At 39.0% G+C, this 25346-nt stretch overlaps 1 protein-coding gene across 3 annotated transcripts in view; it reads left to right on the forward strand.

The window, feature by feature from the left end:
* DERA (deoxyribose-phosphate aldolase) overlaps positions 1-25346 on the forward strand; it is a 112897-nt gene that overhangs the window by 49103 nt on the left and 38448 nt on the right. For 2 of the 3 annotated variants that reach the window (XM_040642194.1, XM_040642192.1), the window contains exons 2-6: positions 827-924; positions 2315-2462; positions 3959-4054; positions 6010-6144; positions 21289-21417. In XM_040642194.1, coding sequence (XP_040498128.1) covers positions 827-924; positions 2315-2462; positions 3959-4054; positions 6010-6144; positions 21289-21417 — 606 coding nt within the window. The remainder of the gene's footprint in view (positions 1-826; positions 925-2314; positions 2463-3958; positions 4055-6009; positions 6145-21288; positions 21418-25346) is intronic. The other variant, XM_040642193.1, reaches the window with a different exon arrangement.

A 25346-nucleotide genomic window follows, 5' to 3' on the forward strand; every position in this document is an offset into this window, starting at 1 on the left:
ATACACCCTGTGTTTGGTGTTAGTCACTTAAAGATAAGATCATGGCTCACACAGAGTAAGGACAGGAGACCATTTTACCACGATTCCTTGATGAACTAAGTACGAGTTGTATAGTACAGCTGTATCCAGATGTAAGCTCTGTCTGGGGAGCTGGCAGTGTTTTCACAAAAGCTAAGGTGTAGACTGGGTTTAAAATAGAAATTACAGTTAACTCAGAGAGACGGAGGGTAGGATCAGGGTAGGGAAGGACATTTCAAAACAGAAGCAACAGAGATGTATCACAGAACTTTGAACACCTTGTTTTTTTTTTTTCTTTCCCTTTTTCTAACTTCTATCAGTGTTGTAACTTCTAATACATTCTCAAAAAGTCCCCTTTGAGGAAAGAATGGGCTATATCATATCAGCATCTAGTAGATATAAGTCTTGTCAGTAAGGGGGGTAGTGATCAAGGATTCCTTTAAGCCCCAACATTAATTCACTTAAGTATTTATTAATCATTTGTTCCCCTGGACTGGACACTTACAAATAAGTCTTTGCTGTCAGAAGTGAGGCACGCAGCACGAGTAACATAACATTTTCTTCCCCTGTTGGACATAACTATGTAATGAATCAATACAGGTTCTTCTGGTTCCAAATGTACTTGATTTTACATGAAGTATGCCTTTTCATGAGTGGGTTTCTTTCAACAAGATTCTTTCTTTGTAATTGTGCAAAAAAGAAGCATAAGCTTTAAAAAGAGCTTTGATGCAAAATGATATAGCCTTTCAAGGACCATGTAAAAATAGGTGAATATATTTAATAAGAAGTGTTCTTCTTTCCCCTTTAGACCTTAGCTGGATCTCCAAAATACAAGTGAATCAACCCGCAGTTCTGAGGCGTGCAGAACAAATCCAGGCTCGCAGAACCGTGAAAAAGGAGTGGCAAGTACGGTTTCTTCTTGAGCATTCTATTCCTGTAGTTTACAATGCCTGGTCTCTTCCCTCAAGGCCACAATATTGAATTTTGCTCAAGATGCATCTAAACTTAAAAGATTGCAGCTGTCCAGGATTTATTTTAATAATTCATATATGATGATGATGGGTTGGAGAAAGATAACACATTTATCCAAACAAGTTAAAAATCTTATCACTCTTGAGTGGCAAAGCCGCAAATGAATTTGAGGCATCTTTATTCATGAGTGAATTAAATGGCATATTTCCTAACACATTTATTCAGTTTCTTAGACATACCTTCTTTGGTTGTCTTCTATTTTAATTTTTAAATCATAACATCTAAACCTGATGTGTCTGCTGTTGAGGCCCTTAGGCATGAGTTGACCTTCTTTGACCATTGTGTTTACCTTACTATTAATTTTCATAAGTTGTTTTCCAAAATTCAAAAAGTGATGTTTTATAGGGTAGTTGTGGTCAGCATATCCTTCGCTGTCTACTGACCAAAGATGTGCTGTGTATCACAGGACTAAAAGGAATTCAGAGTTCATCTCACTAGTGAGGCAAAATGTTGTGATTGAATCCTTTGGGATGACATTTTACATTTTGCTCATTTTTGGAAATATTCCAATTGAAAGATAAAAGGGAATTCATCAGAATGAGTTATGAACTATGAATATTGTTTTAGAAATGGAATTGGATTAAAGTGAAAACAACAATAACAACAAAGAAATTAGAGACTCTTTTTTAAATATCTCATCCGAGATCCCGAGGCTGGAGGTAAAATATCAGATAGAGACCCTCTTCTTCCCAAGTTCTGTCATATGGTAGCCATCAGGGGCTCCCAGTGGAGGAGATGGAGAGGTCTGGTGTGGGAAGGCTTGATCTGTTAGGGATTTCACTTTGGAATAGCTATGGAAGGAAAAATAATTTTTTTTAAAGATTCTATTTATTTGAGAGACAGAGGGGGAGTGCGTGTATAGGGGGAGGGACAGAGGGAGAGAGAGAATCTCAAGCAGACTCCATGTTGAGCCCAGAGCCGAGCAGGGGTGGGGGCGTGGGGGGGAGTCTCAGTCTCACAACCCTGAGATCATGACCTGAGCCGAAATCAAGAGTCGGACGCTTAACCGACTGCACCACCCAGGTAGGTACCCTGGAAAAATAATTTTTAAGGCTACTCTGTATCCCTTTTTTATTTTGTTCTATGTAGTGTTCATTTTTTTGGTCACTCTTGAGCAAGGTTTATTTCACATATGAGGATGACATGCCTTAGAACAGTGTAGACGTTAGATTTTAGCACCCCTGTTTGTCTAATGATTTTTCTACTAACTAACTGGGTTGGAGATAATTTTTTCTTAATCTTGTTTTTACTTTTCTTAAACCAGGCTGCTTGGCTCCTGAAAGCTGTTACGTTTATAGATCTTACTACACTTTCAGGCGATGACACATCTTCCAACATTCAAAGGCTCTGTTATAAAGCCAAGTACCCAGTCCGGGAAGATCTCTTAAAAACTTTAAATATGCACGATAAAGGTAACATTGTTTTGTGTAATCTGTCTGTGTTTACCTCTTTTAGTACTAATCACTAAATCTAAGAGGACTTAAGACAAGACTCAGCTGCTAAAATGGTAACTGATAAAATCCATGGTAGAATTGTGTACATAGACAAATAATTGAGATTCTTCTCTGAAAAACAGCAGGGAGAGAATCTGAGTCTCATTTTTAGGTCAGGTCTTTCCATCCTGGATTAAAGTTGCTGGTAGAGAGTTTCTTTATTTTTCTTTCCAGTTCTTCAGTGTGGGAAATTTTCTGTCTAGTGACTCTAAAATACTGATTCTCATTCCCTAGCCACATGTGCAAAAGCCAGTCTCATTACTTAATAATCACATCTCATACATAAAGTATTTTCTGTGAGTAAATGAAATACTTTTGAGAATAAAATGCAAGTGGGGAATATTGCATGCTCGTATATTAGGTTAGATCGTTTGAAAAAAAGTTATATTCACTCTCTTAGTATACATGAAAGGAAGGACTTTCTAAAGTTGCCATAAGTTTAGAATCCTAACATTTTTGGAATGGAGGAGACCTTTGAGAGTTGATCCGCTATTTCTAAACGAGGAAACTGAGGTCTGGAAGGCTAAAGGGTGTCTCCAAGACCATGTGCCCTAGTACTCACTGGGCTGATTTTAGGAGCCACCTCTTTGCATGGAGGGATGCTTCATGATTCCCAAGAGTGCCTGTCCATAATGAATATGCAACTGGAGATGTTGCATTGGTCCAATGCAGGTCTTTTATCCCAAATAATTTGAAGATAATTTATAGACCTAAACAATTCCACAGCTTTTGAAAAATATTTATTATGTATCTTTTGTCTTGACAATAAAAACACTACTTATGGATAGGCGTTGTTATACAAAATTGTTAAAAGTAACAACTTTGGAGGAGAGGTTGGAAAAAAAGTAGCAACTCTGTAGGAATCTATGTTTTTGCTTTGTCTTTTAGTGGCTGTTTGATTTTTATTTGATTTTTTTTTTTAATTTAAGAGCTTATTCCTCCAGATGAGGGCTCCAGATCCAGATTGTATTGTTTCTTGCAAGAGAGGGAATAGGATCAGTTAAATGTCATTTTGCTGTCATATCCTGTCACGTTCCCATCCACTTTTTTCATCCACTGTCTGTTAGCTGTACAAATCTGGATTTTGTTACCTACGTGAAATAAAATATTCTCACTGAGTCAAGACCATTAAGTTTACTGCTTAGGAATTTTTTGGTATTATAGCGACCTCAAAGTCCACTGTGTCACGGTTAGTTTATTCTGTGACTTGAACAAGGAGAAAATGATCCGTGTTGTCAAGAACTGGAAGGAAATATGGGGAGTCAAAACTTTTTCGTCTGGTGCAGCATCATAGGGGAATTAATGCTCCTCTCATTTTGATTTCTGCCACGGTGGTGGTGTAAATAATAATTAAAAGCCTGTTGTGTAAGTTGAACTTCCCATACAGCAGGCTGTTACGATTTCTTTCTTCACAGGCCTCACGACCGCTGCTGTTTGTGTTTATCCCGCGCGGGTGTGCGATGCGGTGAGAGCGCTGAAGGCTGCGGGCTGTACCATCCCAGTGGCTTCGGGTAAAATTGTTTCGGCTTTCGCTGTTGTCTCTGCAACCTGTTTCCAGTTCTTCAACTCAGACACCTGGGGGGTTTATATACAATGTTATTCTATGATTTTAATTAGCTTTATGTATTTAGTGATTTGTATTTACTCATTCTCTCCGTATCTGCTTGCCTCCTAAGTATCAGACCACATTCATTCCCAAGACTACAGAACCGTATCCCTGTCCTTAAGGAAGCTTGTTTAGGAGGAATAAGCAAGTTTAAACTGTCGTAATGCAGGATATGGAATAGTATATATATGTAAAAGACGATAATAAAGCTATGCAGAAGGTACAGTTGTAACTCTGAGCAGGGAGTGATTTATTTTGCAGAGGCTGGTGACACTCAGAGTAAGGGAATTCTTCATAGGAGAGATGATAACTGCTGGGGCTCTCAAAGGGGAAGGGGGAGTTGATGGTGTTGGCGAGACAGGGAATGGCATTTTAGACAGAGGAACTAGCCTGTGTGAAAGCACAGAAGCATGTTCAAGGAACCACAAGTGATCTGTCATCTAAATTGGGACAAAGAGGGGGGGCTCTGGGAGTTGAAGCTGGAGAGGTAGATCGGGGCCAGGTCACATAGGGGGAAATGGCCTGGTGGTGGCGTTTGGGCTCTATTCTGGTATTGGAGAGGATACTGCAAGATTTTCAGCAGAGGCACGTCATGATCAGCTGCGTGATATAGTGAGTTGAGTTGGAAGGGGAGGTGGTCGTGGATGCAGTAGAGTGGGGTGACAGGAAGTTAGGGAGACTTATCATAGTCCGTGTGAGAGGTGAGGAGTGTCACCCCAAAGCCTGGGAAGTAAAGACGAGAGGGTATATTCAGGAGTTATTCACTTAAGATGGACTCAGTAGGACTGGGCATGAAAGAAGGAAGAGTCTTTAAAGCTTCTGTGTAGGTGAGTGTGTGAGCGTGTGTGAGTGTGTAGGGATGGATAGATATAAAATTAGATTGTACTTTTAGAAGATGTTAAGAGGAATATCTTGGTGCTTTAAAAAAGGAGTCTAAAAAGGTGATTTTTTTATTAGGGATACATCAAAAGAAAACATAGTATTGATATACAAGCTATTTGTGAAGATTCCAGAAGTGTTTGGCAGCTACCTTAAATTTTTCATCAGCCTCACTCAATTCAGCTTTTCTTTTATACAACAGGGAAACATGCTTTCCTCTAAGATAGCAGACCCAAGGAATTTAATAACATCAAGGAAATACAAAAGGTGATCTTTAGTAATGGAAATGGAATTAATGATACACATATAAAAAATGTTAATGGTTTTTCAAAGTGTAGCTGTATTTTTAGTTTTTTTTTTTAATTTGTGCTTGGCCTTGCTCTTCTCAACTCGCCCCGCCCCAATTTTGTCGACCACATTAGGTCCTTTTCCCTCCTGCACTCTCTTCCCTTTATTATCATCTGTGTGGCTGTTCATTTTAAGATAGGTAGTTGGAAGGGCCAGTATTGCAATTTGGTTACAACAGCTATAAATGTGAGTGAGTAAATCAAGAATACAGTGGTAGCCAACTTAAGAGTAGGATCCATAATTAACCAGTGTTCATCAAGACAGGGCTATAGCTACTATTTTATGACCGTCACTGTGATGATACATATTTTCTCAATTTCTGTTTACGTAAGGCCCCCTTATGAGCATCTCTGCAGAAACCTAATTTCAGGTTTTCCAAATGATAAAATGCTAATACTTATCCTAACACCAATACTATATGAAATGACATTCTATTTCTTCGCACTTCACTTTGTAAGATAGGCGTGAAGCTCTTTAGTGTTATTAATGCTTTGGTCAAAATGCTGTTTTGTTTTTGCTTTTTGTATGAAATTCCTTATTGAGATACTCACCAACTGCAGTTTGTCACCCACCCTTCCTTCCTCCCTTCCTTCTTTCCTTTCTTCTTCCCTTTCTTTTCTCTCCCTCTGCTAGTGGCCACTGGCTTTCCAGCTGGACAGACTCATTTAAAAACACGATTGGAAGAGATCAGATTGGCTGTGGAAGATGGAGCTACAGAAATCGATGTGGTGATTAACAGGACCTTGGTGCTGACAGGCCAGTGGGAAGGTATGTGCAAGTCCTTACTTAAAAGGGAGACATAGTTTTACCTGCGTGAATCAAGTGGTGAAGATTGGATAAGAGGCAGCATGTTTTGGAGGTCATTGTTCTAGGTTACAAGTCACCAGATTAGAGGGTGAATTTGAGAGAAAACTTGGCTGGTATTGCTCATGGCTTGTTTCCCTCGTAAATCCTTGGCAGTTGCCCACCTGCATGAACTTTTTAGGTCCCTTTGAGTGCTCAGGTGAGTGGTTGTTTCTGTTCAGTAGATTATTAATTTTTATTCTGTTCTCTACTATTATATTACTCAATACATAAATCACTCTAGGCAAGTCATTTATGCAAAGTTTATTTTAATAGGTGGAGAAAACTTCCCTTTTTTAATGTTAATCTTTGTAGATTTTGAGAATGTGGGATTAGTAGTAAGTCTGGTAAGTCTGTTTTCACTCCTACTGTTCTTACACATAATTCCTGTGGATACTATTTTATATTTACCTTTGAGATTCATGATTTACTATCACACTGATTATGATAAAACATTACCCATTTCAATAACAAGCTATTGTTTTTATAATTAGATATGTAAAAAATAGATTTGACCTGTGCCTTAAATATAGTTTGTATATTAGGATTGTTGATAGCCTAAATAAGTACAATTTCTACTTCAAAAAAATCATTATAAAAGTAGCTCAACTAAAAAAAATTTTTTTTAAGATTATTTATTTATTTGACAGAGAGAGAGACAGCCAGCGAGAGAGGGAACACAAGCAGGGGGAGTGGGAGAGGAAGAAGCAGGCTCCCAGAGGAGCGGGGAGCCCAATGCGGGGCTCGATCCCAGAACCCTGGGATCACGCCCTGAGCCGAAGGCAGACGCCTAACGACTGAGCCACCCAGGTGCCCCTCAACTAAAAATTTTTAATAAAATCCATTAAGATAAAGGCAGAATAATATATTGTCTCTTTAGATATGTGAATATGAAATACATGGCATATTTTATTCTAATTATGGCGGTTATACCTGTTCACTGTTAAAAACAAAAATTCTAACCAGTAATAAAGGAAGTGGATGTTCCACATAATCTCATCCGCTAGAAATAACCTCAATAACAGTATAATGCACAACTTTTCAGACTTTTTTCTCTTCATATATACACATGCAACTGACACCCTTTTTTAAAGTTTAAATAAAAAGTAGGATTATACTTGATGTATTTTTTTCTTAATCTACTTATTGGACTTGCCAGTATTTCATGGATATCTTTCTGTGACTCTTATCCATCAGCCCATCTAGCTTATCATCTGTAAGTCCTAATTCTGTTGTTTATCCATTAAGAATTGCTTTTGGTTACAGAGTAACAATGATTTAGTCAGTAGTTTAAACACTCAAGGATTTATTTTCTTATACGAAGTCTGGAGGTGGGTATTTCAGGGGTACTGCGGCAGCCTGGCAAAGTCCATGGTGACTTACGCTGCTTTGATCTTCCACTTCCAAAGTGTGTGGCTTCTACCTTCATACTTAAGTGCACTTCATTGTCTAAGGAGGCTTCTGATGTTCCAGCCTTTCCACCCCTCCCAAATAACAGGAAAGAAGGGCTGTCCTATCCTAAAAATCTCCCACAGCATTTTTGCTTGTACCTTCTTGGCTCAGACTGAGTTACGTGGCCACCTTGGCTACAAGTGAAGCTGGAAAATGTGGTCTTTCAGCTTAGAACAGTCACTACGTTCCAGCACATTCTTAGTAAGTTAGATGGTGTACATTTCTGTGCCCAGATGGAAAGGACTGAGAGGAGTTCTAGCATGGGAGAACAGTGTGTCATAAGGAGCTCAATGGGGTCTGACAGTAAGATGCTTAATAGCAAAGGGCCTTGTGAAATAATAGTAACACAAATATTTAAGTAAGAGGAGAGAGGAAGTCAAAAGGCACAGCACTGTTAGCTGTGGGGTGGGTCACGTCAGAGATTCCAGCAGCTCTGGGAGCATCAGTGTGCTCTGGGATAATGCAATCCCTGATACTGCAGTTCTGAATGATCTAGAAAAAAATGTTAAAGCCGTTCCTATTGCCCCATACTCCCAACTATACTCATCAACATTTTTAATCCTTACCCTGTTAAAATTCTTGACAGTTCACAGATGTGTTTTTGGGTTTTTGATTTCTGTTCCTTTTTTTATGGTTCATGTGAGCTTTGACCAATAAAAATCATTCTTAGAAGATTATTTTAAATAATGTCCCTTATTCCTATATATTGATTCTTGTTTCCTTCTAGTCATAGATTTCAGTTAGGATTTCAGGCCAGAGTAAGAGGGAGAAAAATGAATATGCATAATATTGAAAACAAATTTGGAAATAAACTATGTGATTTAGTTAGATTAAAAAAAAAACTATATGCCCTTCATGTCTTTTATTAAACAGTTGTAGACACAGAAGTATAGTTTCTATTATAACTTGTGCTCTTGTCTCTAGAATACTAATGGGAAAATAAAATATATTAGGAGATGGGTTTTGATGTAATTGTCTGTCCCTTAATGAACTAGGAATTGTTGTTTTTAGGAACTGATAATTTCCTAATAATAGGTATTCATGCAAAATATAATAACACATCTTTGTCTTAGACCATACTTTTCTATTAACTTTTTTATGGTGTTAATAACCTCTTGACCCAAAACAAATTGAAAAGGAACATTTAATACTAGAAATTTAATTCTAAATAGAAACCCGAAATGACTGAAGCCTTTTTTCACTGCAGTATTTTGTCTTAATTCGCCTCAATTTGATTACGTATTATATTTTTCAGTGTCATGCTTTCAGATTAGCTGTTTACTAAAATATGAGCCTAAAATTGATTTCTTGAAATGTGCCGACGGAAATGTCTGTCAGGCTAATACCCGTTCAAATCCAGGTCCCTCCCCTCTGTGCACTGAGGTGTGTAGGACGCTGGTTGAAGCATAAAAGAAAGAATCCTATTTTTAAAGCTGGCCATTCAGAGTGTATCTTAATCATTTCTCATGGTCACAGAGTCCACAGAGTCCCCAGTTTCGGGGTAAACTCAGAGAAGAGACTGGAGGAGGGGCTCGTATTCTCTTGAATTCTCCCTGGTGACAATTTAAAATCTCTGCTCTCTTCAAGCTTTTAATTCTTCTGCCCACCTTGAGGCTGGTTCCCTTTTAGCGGAAGACCTAGCTGCTACTTCTCAGAGAAACCAACACCATTAGACAGGAACTCCCTCAGGGTCCTCACAGCAGGCTTTGCCTTCCTTTGTTCCTCCTTTTCTCCTTTCTCCTCAGTCCGGTCCCTCCTCTGTGCGGTGGCTCCCATCTCCTCCCACATTTTCAGAGGCCTTACTCCATTTGTCGGCCATTTTTTTCTGCTGTGTCGTTAGTCCTTGTCTCTACTAGCTCATTCCCATCAGCATCACATGCCAACATTCTCCCTCATCCCCAGCTAAGTCTCTCTGTTCTTCCCTTCATGGCTAAAGTTCTTAAAAGAGTCATATTTACTTGTTTCTCTTGAGTCTGTACTAACCAAGATGCTAATGACTTCTTATTTTCCTATGCCCAGGGAATATTCTTCAGTTGTTTGTTTAGCGTTACCATTCAGCATCTGACACAGTACACTGTCCTCCTTCTGGAAACACTCTCTTGTCATGGCGTCAGTGACCCTAAATTCTTCAGGTTTTCCTCCATGTTTCTGATTACTCCCGTGTCCCTGTGTCTTGTTTGCAATCTCCTCTGCCTCCTCTACCATCCCTGAAGTGTTGGTGGTCCTCAGGTTCTGTCCCAGCCAACTCTCCAACTTCTCCTCAAACTCTGCACTCTCTCCCTTGGAAACGTCCTGTGCTCACCCATTTCAGCCCCATTCCCTGTGCTGAAGACTACAAAACCTCCAGAGCACCAGAACCAACATCTGCCAGACTCCGGAGCTCCTGCTCTGTTTCCCCGCTAAACCATGTTGCTTTTCATGCATCATTTTTACATAAGTAGGACAGTGACTCTTGATCAAATCAGAGAATCTGACCATTTTAGAAAGAAATCCACTTAAAAATATTTGACTTGAATGCTTTCTCTTAAATACACAGTTTAATTTCAGAACCGTGATATCGGTGACTGCATAATCCTGGAGCACAGTGATGCTCCCCGGGCTGTGGAAATCTCTGACATGACCCACCCGCTGGCTAACAGTTCAGGCTGCTGTGCCTTTTGACTTCATGTATCTTTTTATTTAAACATTTTTGTTATTGTTGTCCCGCCTGGCCCTTTGCTGTTAGGCTTTTTACCGCCAGATCCTGATTTGCTCCTTATGGCACACTGCCCTTCCCTGTCTGTACTTCCGTCAGTCTTTTCTCTTCGGGCACAGAAATGTACACCGTCTCCACCATCTAACTCATCCCTCGGGATGATAGTTTTAACTGGATAGGGTATAGGATATATTGCTGGTTCCCTGACAAACGTTTCCAAATTATTTGCCCGAGTTCCTCTCCTCCCAGAAGCTAGCCTATCCCTCCCTGAGTATATGTACTATCAGATGTTGGATGTGAGGGAAATAGACTCCTGGGCTGTGAAAATTGCTCCAGGTGATTTTGATTCCACCCCTGCCCCCCCACCATCCTGTAGTCCTAGAGAATCACTAACTTGGAGCATTTTTTTTTTTTTTAAACATACTCCTTGTTCTTGGTTCCACATAGTGTCAATGCAGGGTGATTGAAGCATTGTTGAATTTATATGTTGGTTAATTAGTACAAATAGTATTTCCTATGTGTTTCTGGTTAGTTAGCCTGGATCTGCAGTTAGCTGTAACAGAAGGCTTAAGGGATAAAGAGTTACTCTGGCAAGTTTAGCCAGAGAGTACATCTACCTCTTATGCTCTTGGGAAGAGGATGGCTTTCCTCTCCCTGGGAAGGCTGTGCCGGACTAGGAGAGAGTGGGGGCACCCAGCCATACAGCCAGCCAGCATATAAGCCAGTCATGACTGGAGGCGGTTGGACCCAGAATTGGCCCAGAACAAATATACTGTGGGGTAAGAAGGGAGCATAACTCTGGGAGACTAGAGGGTTGAAAGCAGATCTTTGCATCAGAAGGACCTTGGTTGGAATCCTGGCACTACCATTAGCAGCTGTTTTCTCTTAGGCAAGTTACTTCTTTGTATCTTCTATTCCTTCTCTGTGAAATAAGAATAATGGCATCCTCTTCACATGTTGTGATGGGGATTCAATTAGATAATGTATGTAAATCAATCATCCCGTTGCTTGGCCCAGATGAATCCCTCCATGCCAGCTGCGGTTTCTTCTCTTTCCCTCTCCTCCTTCTGGTGCTGATAGTGTGTTGTCAAGGGAAGTAACCGTAATAGTACATGTATTGAGTAAATGAAGTAGAACTCTAAAAGACTTGGATTTTAGTCTTTGTAATTTTGCTAATTTATACCTAGTCCTTCGGCAAACACTTCACTTCTCTCTGCCTCCATTTAAATAAGCTACCAATGAGGGGATAAAACTTAATGATTTCTACAGTCCTTTAGAGCTATAATGGCCTGTGATTTTATATTTGGCGTTTTCATTGTCTGGGAGTATTATTCCCTTGATAAGGACCTGTAATACAGTATTTTTTCATGATGATATTAAAGTCGACATCTAAGTTGCATTTCTTAAACAGTTCTTTGAAGAAAGCATTCACCAGAAGGGGTTCATCATCTCATAAATCTTATTGAACAGGTTTTGAAAATTAAATGCATTCCATGCTCTGTAAATACAGAGGTGTTCATTTTTTACTTTTTTATGACCTCTCTCTGCTGCATATATTTACCTTAATATATTACCAGTGACATGGAAATGGTATCAGATTCTGCCTCGTTCAGGAATCTTCCAGTTCTTTGAGCTCAGGACCTAGATCTGACTTTACTAGGTTTTGGAAACCCATCCCATGCTGGAGCACCATCAGACACAACCCCAAAGGTGGCTTCTTCTGTGACATTTTTCAGTATAGTGTATTCACACTTAGTGTTGTCACACTTAGAAATATTGTCTGTGTCCTGTATCCAGAGTCCTATTTTATCCTCTTCAGTTCCTCAGCCCTGACTTGCTCTCCTAAACTTGGTTTGTGGAATACATGCCTCATGCTATCAAGAGTTTTAGGGTGAGAGAATGAAATATTTGGTCCAAGGCCACAGTGTCTGTCATTGTGTCTTATGAAGTGGATTCTGAAAATCTTGCATCTGGGCAACAATTTATTTTTCTTATTTGCTTATTTTTGTACAGGAAGGATGATAGAAAGAACATCTCTTAAGAGAAATTGGAATTTGTCTCTGTTTTGTAGAGCGGTTAATCATAGTATCTTATGAGAAAAGCAATCTCTAAATCTATGGACACTGTTTGGGGAGGAATCGCATAATCTATAATCTGTGTTTTCTCTGTTTGGGGGGTTGTTTATAACGGAGAAATTCTGGAGATACTTATGGCAGCTGTAGGCTTTTCTGGTTTTTGTTTTTAAGTCATGATTCTTTAAAACTTCAAATACTATTGACCAAAATGTGTGTGTTTTATCTCCTGTAGGTTATTTTACTACCTGGTGTTTTAGCTCATCTCTGTCTTAGTCTTACAAGATTAATTAGTTACCTTGGTGGATGAAAACTGTTCTTGAATATTTTGTGACTTTTTAAGTTTGAAAGGTTGCTGTAAATTTATAGTAAGTGTTTTACTGTACATATAATCATCTTAAGAGTTATTTTCAGGCCATTCTTGTGCAGTGTTGAACGTCTTTCTGGTACTCAAAAAATAATTGCTTAGATATATTCGTTAACAATTATTTTTTAAGTGTCTTTGATAGCATGATATATAAAAGGAAATCTACTTTATGACTTTCAGATAGGAAACATGGTCTTTAAACACTTGGATTTTTACTTAAATCATAATTTGTATTCATGAAAGCTTTACTAATCACATAGTTTTCTTTGTCTATAGCAGTGCTTTTCCAGAAAACCTAACTGATTGCCAGGAACCTCACGATTAAGAACTTCCTTTCCTTCTAGGTGGAAGCTGGAGAGAAATAAGATAATTTTGAATAAAGAAAAGTAAAATGCTATAGATGCAATGTCCTGCTGACGCAGGGAGGCAGAAGGTGAGCCAGTTGTCAGCCGTTTGGGACGCTGTTTAAAACAGATGCAGCATGACCCCCTCTGCCCCTTGGACCTACATTCTCATCACACAGGCCTTTCCAAGTGTGGCTGGCTTCTCTGATTCCTGTCAGTGAACACACTCCAGCAACACGGCCTCACTTGTTTTTTCAGCTGGGAATGACGAGCAGAAGGTCGGGCTACGACCTCCATTTCTCCTCCTCAGTGTGGCACTGGTAGGAGGGATGTGAGGGGACAGACAGGAGACGACTCGTCTGCTGGCTGTGCTACTATATTGATTACGCATCCACAATGTAATATATCCTGGGTTTCTGGTACACCCACTTTTGCTACTCCTGAAAACCTCATTATAAGTCAAAACATTTATTATCAGGTTTTTAATGTGACATCACGATACCCGCCACTTCTCTGGTGTATGTGTTTTGTTATATTTTGCATTATTCTGACTAATTTGCGATCGTGGTGTTTGAATTCCATTTTCGTTTGTCAGTCATCTTTTATACTGGCCTTCCAGATTATTATTTTTCTGTTACGTGCAAGAATTATTCTTTATTTTTTTTAAATGGGGGAATTTTTAGTTTCTGTAGTGTTTGAATTTTAGCAATGAACATGGATTACATGTGAGTATGGGAGCAGAAAAATTAATAAAGACTCTAGGGAATAAGGTCATGATGTATGCAAAGATGTAACTGTAGGACGTTTACTGAAGTGTTGTTCATAATAGCAAAAAAATCTGAAACCTTAAGTATCCAATAATAGAAAAATGATTGAATAAATTATTTATAACCATGCAGTGGGAGATTGTGCGGCCATTAAAAATTGTGCTACAAACCTATACTTATTAATATGGAAAGATGTCTGTGATATTTCAAGGGAAAAAAAAGCAGATTATCAAATAATATATACCATATATAATCACATTTTTTTTTGTTTAAAAAACATAACGGTTGATAATCTCAAAAGGCCTTCCATAAGAAAAATATCTAGAGCTAAATAAATTACAGCAGTGTATGTGAAATGTGTCTTTTTAACATTTATTTTTGAATAATTTTAAACTTACAGAAAAGTTGCAAAAATCATACACACAACTATTTACTCTTCACTGAGATTACACAGTTATTAAATTCTTCCCCATTTACCTTTTGCCTTTTCATTGTGTCTTTGTGAGTATGCATATATGTGTGTGTATGCATGTGCATATATATAAAATTATGTATGTGTAATTGTTTTAATTATATGAGATTAAGTTGCAGACCTGTCGATCCATTACTCATAAATATTTCAGTGTGTATTTTCTAAAAACAAGAACACTTGCACCAAGGCACAGTACGCCATCAAAATCAGGAAATTAACATTGATATCATACTACCATTAAATCCATACACTTTGTTCATTTTGCAGATTATCTCAGTAATGTTCTTTATTAGTTTCAGGATCAATTATTACATGTCTCTTTAGTCTTCTTCGATCTGGAACAGTCCTCAGTCTTTCCTTGAGTTTGAAGAACAGGTGCCTATTATTTTGTAAAATATGCTTCGTTTGGGTTTGTTTCATGTTTTTCTTATGATTAGATTCAAGTTATATATTTTGGGGAGAAATACAACAGAAGTTTTGCTTAGTTCTTCTCAGTGCATTATTTCAGGAGTCATAAGATGTTGATTTGTCCCATTATTGAATGATGTTAATTTTTAAATGGCTAAGATGCTGTCTGGCAAGTTTCTCCATTGTAAAATTAATAAGTTTTTTGTGTTTTAAGAAGTACTTAATGGACTATATGAATGGAGATATTTTGAGACTGTGTTAATATCTTGTTCCTCATCTAACTTTTATTCAGTTGTTTTAGCATTCATTCATAATTCTTCTGTTATTACTCTGATAGTTGTCAAATGGTGATTTTCTAATTCCGTCATTTCTTCTATACTTATTAGTTAGTATTACCTTCCCCTCCCCCACTTTCTTTCTCTCTGTTTGTAAGAATTCATGGAGTTCTATTTTACTCAACTACTATTTTGGTACTCAGATTATCCCAGATTTGACTCGTGGGAGCTGTTTCGGATTGCTTTCCTGTCCTTTTGACATCTTTGTATTATTCGTTGAGAACTTCCCTGAATTCTTATCAAAGATATTTCAGGCTTATCTTTAACTTTTTCTGCCCAAGCTCTAGAATCATCCATTTTTCCAAGGAGCTCTGCTTCCTTTTATTGAAGACTGGTATTTAGAAACCAAGATCTGGGTGCTCAGTGTGCTCATTGTTGCAAGGCTGTGATTTCTAGGCCTTCTCAGTGGACAGATCTAGGAAACACATGAATGTTCACATATACACAGTGAACACGTATAAACACACATGCATTTATATCCATTTGTCTGTCTGTCTATTATCTATCTATATGAGAAACTATGAGTTCACACTGATGATTTCCCCATAAGCCAATATCACATGGTTATTCTTGCCCTTTCTCTTTCTATATTTATGCCCCTCTTTCTTGTCATGAGAAATCTTGTTCCCATCATCCTCAGTATATTTATTTACTTGATCAGTTGCCTTGTATGTAACAGTCTCTTGACCACGCAGGCTGCCTCCCTGGTCCAGTACCGTGCACTCAGGCTGGTTGAGCTCACCATGTCCTCCAGAACTCCCAGCCCTCACTGATGAGGATGTCCACCCCACCCCCCCGCCGGCCCCATCTGGCAGCATGTGAGCCCAGAGTTTTTCAAGGCCCCAGTGACAAAGCCAGTTCCAAGTTTACCTCCTCCTTCATGGCAGCAGAGTACCTCTGCTCCCCCACCTCTCTCTGGCTGAGAGTTCCCATGAAGTGGAGTTCCAGATTGTCTTTCTAAACCAATAACAAGAAGCTGTTTGGTCTTAATTGTAACAATATAATGTTTTAGAACAAACAAAGTTTATCTTCATTTTTATAACTGCTTCTTATTAAAGGTGGATCCAAGAGAAAAACAGTTAATCGATTACCTTCATAGTCATTTAAATAACTACTTTTACATTTATTCCCATGATTTGAGATGTCTTTGAGCTCCAAAAGTAAAGATCTTCTATCCAATCTTGAGTAGAAAAATGATGCTTGGAGAGGTTCAGTAACTTTCCCATGTGACACAGCTAATTAATGGTCAAGCAAGTGGATTCAGACAAGTGAGCTTCACTACAACCTAGTGTGCTGTTCTCATCCCATCCAGAGGCTCATAGAGCAGTTTATTGATTTTTTTTTTTTTTAGTGTATTGAATCATACAAAATTAAGTATTTTATGTTTCTGAATTATTCTGGTACTTCTCAATTTCCTCAACTTTGTTTTCCCCTAGAAGAAAATCAGGTCCTAGGGTTGTAATGCTCATCTGTAATGTTAGTCATTTGAACTAAATGGGAGTTGACATCCTTTTAGGTTCTAGGTTTTGATTATTCTATTACACTAAGTTCTTCAGTTTATTTCCTTGAGAGTGTATTTTAACAACAGTATGTGTGTGTGTGCCTGCATGTATGTGTGTGTTGGGATAGAGGCAGAAAAGTGTGGGAAATTTTAGGCAAGTCATTCATCTCTCCGCATTTCACTTTTCATATATGAAATGTGAAGGTAACTGCCAGCTACCCCACAGGGATGTTTAACTGATGCGTAGAAAACACCATATATTTGAAGGAAGATGCTTTGAAGACTTAGGGGGTTTCTCATTCTTTTCAGTAGCTGCTCATGAAGAGTTTTTTCGAAAGAGGATCTATTGAACTTGTTAATTCCACTGTAATTTCCTTCACATGTGTATTCCAGTAGCAATTATAGAAATCCACATCCTGATGCTGTCCTTTCCTGCTGATACGGAGGAAAATCCACCCATTTATTTTTGCATTGTTTTGCTCATATATATTGAAAGGAAAGTGACAGTTGAGTATGTTAAAGGACGTTATGATTTGAGGTTGTCTAGGTTACATTTCAGCCATCAAGTCACTTGGATTTGCATATGTCCTCTATCACTGTAATGCCAAGGTGCTTACAACTACCTGGGCCTTCTATGGCTTGTGTTGAAGTGAAGTGGTCTATTTTCCTTACATGTTAAATTTGTGAATTCTAATTATGCTTTCGTGAGTATTAAAACAGTGCTTGCTCCATTTTGTTTTTCAAAGTTACTTTTGCATTTCTGGAAGTATATAAGGAAAAGTTTGGAAATCTAGTATTGAATGATTAAATGCCTACTAACTGCCTTGTTCTGGTCTAGCCATATGTATTATTTTATCTACTCATCACAAAAATATGTGAGCAAATTGAGGCTCTCTAAGTGATGAGGCTTAAGAAGATGGAACAATTCCTGTAAGTTTGCATAGCTAGCAAATAGCAAAACTCTTATCCTAGGAGTCTGGGAGCATGGGCTCCAAGTTAAAAAAATATTTGTGATGTAGTAAACATTTTCTCCCAGCCTGCTTTCTAGGCCCCAAAGAGGTTGTGTTTATGTTCTTTAAGAAACGTAGGTCACAGTATCCCCTGCTTTTATAAGTCCCTCTCTGTCAGAACCTAATAAACACTCAGCAGTAACGGTAACAGCACCACCTCCAATGTCAGCAACAGGGAAACAAGTAGCTGACATTCCTTGAGGATTGGCCTATGTACCAGAAACTGTCCTTAGCACTTTATATATAAGAGCCTATTTAATGCTTAAAATAACTCCGTGAGGTGTGCATACCTCTATTATCCCCATTTTATTGAAGAGGAGACAGAGACAAAGTTTAAGAGTTAATTGCCCAAATCAGACAACAAACGAGTTTTGGAACTGGAGTATGAACCCAGGTAAGTGGGACACCCATGCTATTGTCCCACACCATACCAGACTTCTCAGTAAATATTTGTTATACTAAAATTATGAGTTGGAAACTAATGAAACCAATTCAGATTAAGTTAAACGGAAAAGGCATCTATTGGGAGGACATAGAGTAGTTCACCGAGTCAGTAAGAAGCCTAGAAAACCAGGCTTGGAAAACAAGCAGGACTTGGGACGCATGGGTGGCTCAGTCCGTTGGTCCTCTGCCTTTTCTTAGGTCATGATCCTGGGATTCTGGGATCAAGTCCCCCATTGGGCTCCTTGCTCAGTGGGGAGTCTGCTTCTCCCTCTGCTTGCTGCTCACCCTGCTTGTGCTCTCTCTCTGACAAATAAATAGATAAAATCTTTTAAAAAAAAAATAAAGAAAACAAGCAGGACGATGAAAGACTGGGGAGCAGAGAATACAGCCGGACGTGCTGCGGAAACGGTGATTATAGGGCCACTTCTGGTGCTGCCGCCACTGGCCAGCATAGGTACTGCTGTGTTGCTGCTGGTGGCCCCTGGGTCATGGGGCTCTTGGATCTGCTGCCCTCAGTGATGCTGCAGTAGTAATACTAATGAACATCCTGACTGCACTGTCATCTTTGCGTCGCTCAAGAAGATTCAGAGGCCCAGGTAGAAGCATTTGCTGGATGGAGCCCAGGTCACGTTATATAAAGGACAGGTTCAGTATGCTTTTTGACTGAATTGTTCTGGTGTACTCTGAGTGGAATAGTAACAGAAAAAAATGGCAACTTTCCAGTGTGGAACTCTAAAGATTAAGATACTTGCTCAGAAAAACTTGACCCTGTTATGTGGTGAACTAGGTCAGTAAAATGATTTGAGGCGTCAAAAGTTAGAGAATGAGAAGGCACCGGGTTGCGTATTTGTCTAAATCCGGTTACGCTCTGAGTGACCAGTTTGGATCATGGATTACAGAGCATCACTTCCAGGTGGCTGATGATTGAGTCATAAAATACATCTTTTTTTTTTTTTCTGGTTAATTTTAATGGTAGGTGAAGAAATTGACTGGGTATCAAAAGGTAATACTCTTTAGAAAAAGGCTGATAATTTTGTTCATAAATATGATCGGGATCACTGGTTTAAGAATTTTGTGCAGATCAGACTTCACCTCAACAAATGTTGTAATAAAACATCCTGAAGCCTTATCTGATGACTCACTGGTTGTAAGCACTAATCCATATAACAAGATTTTGGTGCAATACAAGGAGTTGGGTCAGGCCATGAATAAGATTTGGCTTTTATCACACAACACTTAATTGAAACTCATTTTACTAGAATTTTGAGCTTAAGAATCATGGTTAAACTTTCTGAGTGCTTACAATCAGCCAGACAATGTGTAGAGTACTTTGTATATATACCTTCCCTTTTAATCCTCATAATAACCCTATAAAGTAAGTATTATTGTCACTTCAAGGAGGGGACTGAGGCTGAGAGAATAAGTTGCCCAAGGTCATGCACGAAGGGATGGAGTTGGGTTTTAAATCCACGTTTGTCTGCCTCTCGAGCCTGCTTTTGATGGCAACACTGTACAGTGGAAGAAAAATCATTAATTAAGTCACAAGTTAACTCTGGGTTAGCATTCTTGAATTTTCAGATCAAGAGATTTCCTTGCCACTAGTTCTTAGCGAACAACTTTCTGTTTTTAGATTCAGTCACTCGAGGAATGTCATTCCATCCAAGATTCGTTCCCTGAGTTAAAAGAATATAAATTGTTATTGCCGCTTAGTCTTTGCTGTCTATACCATTCTCACACATGTCATATTGGATGTGTGGGTGAGATGACTTCTCATGATTTGGGGAGGATGGGCAGGGTGAGGTAGGCAGGGTGGCATCTCAGATCATCTCTAATGCTCCAAGCCACTGATTATTAGGGATTTGTGAAAATATTCAGTCCTTTCTTGAAAAACCTTCTGTGGGTGCCATCTCTTGACTGTGACAAACACTAAAACTTACCAAACATCCTGTAAGAGAACACTTGCTTTTATTTGTGTTCAGTTTTCACTTTGAGCTTCAAGTTAGGTTCAGGTTTTCTTGGATTGGGAAGCCAGATTTTCTTCACCTTGTTATAATTTTCGTGGTTTTAACTGAGTTTGCTGATTTGTGACTAATTTTTAGTCTTTTACATGTACTTTAGTAAACCTATGAATTAAGGAATTCTCATGTCTGCATTCAAAACTGCTTACCCTAACCCTAACCCTTACCATGTTTCTTTCCCGCTCAGTTTCGTCTATGTGCTTATATCCTATAAAATATATACGGAGGAACAAAAAAGCCCTTATAGTCATGATAGTGTGGTAATAGCCCAAGTTTAAGACCTGAGTGCAGCCAACCTGATGCAGGGTCAAAGCCAAAATCCGCTGGTATCATGACAGAAGACTATGGTAATTTTTCAAAAATTTCATACTCATTAAACTGATTTTATTTACTAAACATCTGTCAATTTTGTTTGAATATGATGTTTTCCCCTTGATTCTTTTTTTGTTGTGGAGTGTTTTGTTTTTTTTTTTTTTTTTGGTATATGTATATTTTTAATTAAGCTGCTTTCAGGGTGCTATGTGAAGCCCTCAAAAGCCAGATTTGGTACTGGGTTCAGGGGTTAATAGATTCAAGACTGTACCTGTGAGTCTCTCTACAACTGGTTTTGTGCACATACATCTAGCAAACCTGGCTAGGCTCAGTGCTTTTTGTCAGATATTGAGACACATGCCCTGTCAGATAGTGGGGAAGGCGGTTATGTCTTTATTGTCATTAGCAGAGCTCTCAGGAAAGGCCTGCTTTATATTCTAATAAGAGAACTTATTATGTGTGAATGGAAGAATTAATAAGGACCTGACGATTTTTTTTCTTTAGTTTGCAAAGTGGTACACCCCCACGTAATGGTAGATAAATGTCTCTTTTCTCGTAAGTAACCAACATATGGGAGAGGTAGAAATTATTTGTAATTTGTATGTCATTATAATGATATTTAAAAAGCTGTGTGGCTCTGGACCTTGGGCAGGGGCTTAGAAAGTTCCACGGTAGCAAACTAAGCATTTCTTGTAACAGGATGTGAACGGCAACAGAACGCTCTAGGCGATATTAAATTGGGGTGATTTTTAGAAAGTGACAAATGTTTTATGTTTCCTAAATCCGAGATGGGTTCTACCAGCTGTATATGGCTGCCAAGTTATGTTATCACTTGCCTGCTTTGTAACTGCTTCAATTATTTCCTCCCCCAGCCCTGTATGATGAGATTCGTCAGTTTCGCAAGGCCTGTGGGGAGGCTCATCTCAAAACCATCTTAGCAACAGGAGAACTTGGATCTCTCACTAATGTCTATAAAGCCAGTATGATAGCAATGATGGCAGGTAAGTGTTCTATATTCAAATGATGATAGCTATTGAATTGATTTTTTTAGGAGAAATAAGTAAGCGAAAAGATTTGGCTAGTAGCTAAAAAGTGCTAACCACTTGGAAATTTGGGTGAGAGGACTCAGATATTTTGTGAATACGTGTACAGTGTGAAGTGGTCACAAACTTGGCTTTCTTGCACGTTTTTTCTGGCATTTCATTGCTGCACTATCCTTGTAAGGCAGTAGATGGCTCTCTTGTTAGTGAATTGCCTTCTTGTTATTCTTTGATTATTCATTCATCAACATATGTTAGGCAGGAATTTCTTTAACTCTGACTTATTCCTCTCTGTGAATTTAAGTGTTTGATTTTTTCAGAGACGTGTATCTGCACTGTCTCAGGCAGCCTGTGCTTTTGTTTGTGTTAATTTTTCTTTTTAAATGTAGTGCAGTATCATTGCTTTTTATACTTTCAAATGCAGGTTGACTTATTCTTCCTCTCCTTGAACAGCAGGCCTGTCCATTCATACATCCAAGCTTGAAACCTGGGAGTCGGGCTTGATTCCTTCTTTTCCTCGTCTTCCCTCAAACCAGTGAACGAGTCTGGAGAACTCAATCTCTTCACTGTTATCTAACCCATCTTCTCTCCATCCTGCGTGCTGCTGTCTCCGGCCATTGCCGTACCCCACGTGGATCACTTCAGTCTCCTCACTACTCTTCCTGTCTCTGCTTTTGTCCCCTTCCAATCTGTTTCCCACACTGTTGCCAGAGTGGTCTCTTAAAAATGCTAATTGGGTTTTGGTCCTGCTTGCTTAAAATCCTTCGGTGGCTTAGCCAGTCAGAGACAAAGGAAGATACCCATGCTGCTGTCCACTGGAGCTCATATTTGCCAGCAGGGCATCTCAGAAGCCGGTGGCCTTTACGTAATCTTGCCACCAAAGGATTCTTTTAAAACATAAGAAAAGGTGAAGGTGTAGGGCAAAGGAGGAGAGAGGTGGCAGAGGGAGCAGCCTTCTCTTCAGCAAGATGTGAGGGAAATACAGTTCCCTTCCATAAATAAGAAACAACACACACACAAGGTCTTCACCAGCAGCTGCACTCTCCACCCCCCTGCCCCTACTCTCACATCACTGTCAGGGAATCAGGGTCACCCCACAGGGCACCCAGCCTGTGCACTCAAAAACCAAACATCCTTCAGTGGCTTCCCTTCATCATCAAGGTAAAACATAAATTCCTTCAGCCTGATTTTAAGAAAAGGTCCTTCTGAAGACCCTGCCCACGCCTCTGCAGGCGCCTCATTTCCCTTCACACCATATGCTCCCGCTCTATGACATTCCTCGTCGTTCTCTGCGGATGGCACCATCTAAACCTTTCAAGGCTTCCTGCATGCTGTGCCCCCTGCCTGGATGCCTTTTGCGCAAGTAATTCCTTCACATCTTTGGCTTCAGCACAGGTGTAATTCTTTCAAGAGCATTTCCCCAATACTGCTTCCTCCCTCACCACCTGGTGCAGTATCTCTTCTGTGCGCCCCTCTATAGCATTCCATCAAACCTCTATCAGATGACCTATCACACTATCTGTGTGATGGAGTATTGAATTTCGAGGCACCCTACCAGTGGCTCCGTAAGTGGGTGAAGATACATGACTTCTCAGGTCTTCAATCAGGGCCTCTATTATAATCCCCCTCTAGAACTTTAGAGTCATGTCCTTTTTGAGTACTGTGAGACCTAGCCTCATTCCCTGGAACTCTACTGAAAATCATTCTGCGAGGCATTCATGGAGCTATTGCTCTGGTCATTGCCCCTGTAACCAGATGATCTCTGCTCAGGTTGTCTCATTTCGAGCACAGTCTCTGAAAATCTGAGGATGGGGAGGAATGGAACACATTAAACAGTGGGTCATCTGTTACGTTGGTATTTCAAAGGTCCACAGTAATTGAAGCCTCACTGCACCTCCCATGAGCCTGGGTGAAGCCTCTTGGAGTCCTAGGTAAACAGGTAACTCCCTTGTCATGCTCCTTGCCAGGACGAGGGTAGCATAGAGTGCTGTGATCCAGGTCACAATGAAAGTATATTCTTTCTGGGAGGTCAGCCAACCCTATTCTCCTCACTGCACCTACTGCTCATGATAGGAGCGTGGTATTAGGTCATCATGCCAGGAAGTCCCTGTTCTACCCTCCACCCCACCCACCCACAGAAAAAAAGATGTGAGTAAGAACATGCTTTCCACTGTCTCTTCCTGTCTGCTTGTATCCCTGTCCATGTTGTTGCTTATCTCTTTCATTTCTTCACTTAAGCAGTGTCTGTTGAGTACTTACTATGGGTCCTAAAACTTGTATTTGGGGTGTGCTTTACCAGATACTTTAAAATAATATTCCTTAATCTTCACATCAACCCTGTGGTTGATGAAGAAAGTTAAAAAGTGACTTGTCTAAGGTCACAAAGCTAATAGACCACATAGAGTCATTATTTGAATCTGGGTCTTCTGGCTCCAGGATTATTGCTTTCTCTGCTGTAACACAGCTGTCTCCCAGGGCACTGTGCTTGACCTCATAATGAGTTAAAGACATACACAGTCTTTGCAAGGCATAATAAGTGAAAGCATCCGGCATACTTCCTGGCCCATAGTTTCTGGCTCCTATTCTCTTAAGAAGGTATATAATAGAAATGAGGTATGTTTTGAAGAATTTTTTAAAATTTTGGACTAAATTTACATTTCTGTAAGTTACAGCTCTACTTTGGCATTTTTTATTGATTTTTTTTTTCCTTAAAAATCAACTTCATTGAGGTAAATTTACACACATTGCGGTGCTAAGTGTCCAATGTGATGACTTTTTACAATTCGTATTTTCGATCATCCCAGAAACATCCTTTGTGACCCTTTGCTTTCAGTTCTACTCTTTTTACTTCTGCCCCAGCTGCAGTCCGTGCTCTGATTTTATCACCATAGATTGGCTTTGCCAGTTTTAGAACGTCATATAGTTACATAGTATGTACTCCTTTGTGCTTATTCTCCCTCCACCCCCGAGATAATAGCTGTGAGATCTATCCATGTTTGCTTAGGGGTATTCCATTGTACAAATATACTGAGTTCCCAAACTTATTAATGTAACATTTATAATATTCTGATGTCTATAGGGTCTGTAGTTATACCTCTTTTTTTACTTCTGGTGTTGTCATTTTTGTTTTCTTTCCTGTTGTTTTTTTCTTTCTTTCTTTTTTTTTTTTTTTTTGGTAGAAAAGAGTTTTGCTAGAGGTCTGCCAATTTTATGAATATCTTTTCAAAGAGCCAATTTTTTGCTTTTTTTTCATTGTCATTGAGTTAAAAAACACTTCTAATTTCCCTTGTGATGTCTCTTGATATTTAGAATGTCGTTGGAGTATAAAGAATAAACCTTTATACTGGGGCACTTCAATACATAAAGCAAATATTAACGGACATAAAGAGAAATCGACAGAATGTTTAATTTCCAAGTATTCTGTGCTTTTCTGGGTATCTTACTGTTATTGACTTATAATTTAAAATTCTGTTATGCTCAGGGAATATCCATTGTAAGAATTTTTTGTCTTTTGAAATTAAAGAGATTTATAGCCCATTTTTCTGGTATATTTAAGTATATGCTTCCAGTGCACTTGAAAAGAATGTCATATATTTGCAGATATTAATGGTAGTATTCTCTAAATATCAAGTAGGTCAAGTTGGTTGATCATATTTTCCAGATCTGGTTTTGTTTTATTTTGTTTTGGTCTACTTATTCTATTTATTAACAAGAGACTGGTTTGTTAAAGTCTCCAAATATGATTGTAGGTTTGTCTACTTATCCCTTTAGTTTTGTCAGTTTTTTCTAAATGTATTTTGGAGCCTTGATATTAAGTATATACACTTTTAGGATTGTTATGTTTACCTGTTGAATTGATGCATTCATTATGACATGTCCCTCTTTATCTC

Source organism: Ursus maritimus, unplaced genomic scaffold (assembly GCF_017311325.1).
Source record: "Ursus maritimus isolate PB19 unplaced genomic scaffold, ASM1731132v1 scaffold_26, whole genome shotgun sequence".
NCBI classification, from domain to species: Eukaryota; Metazoa; Chordata; class Mammalia; order Carnivora; family Ursidae; genus Ursus; species Ursus maritimus.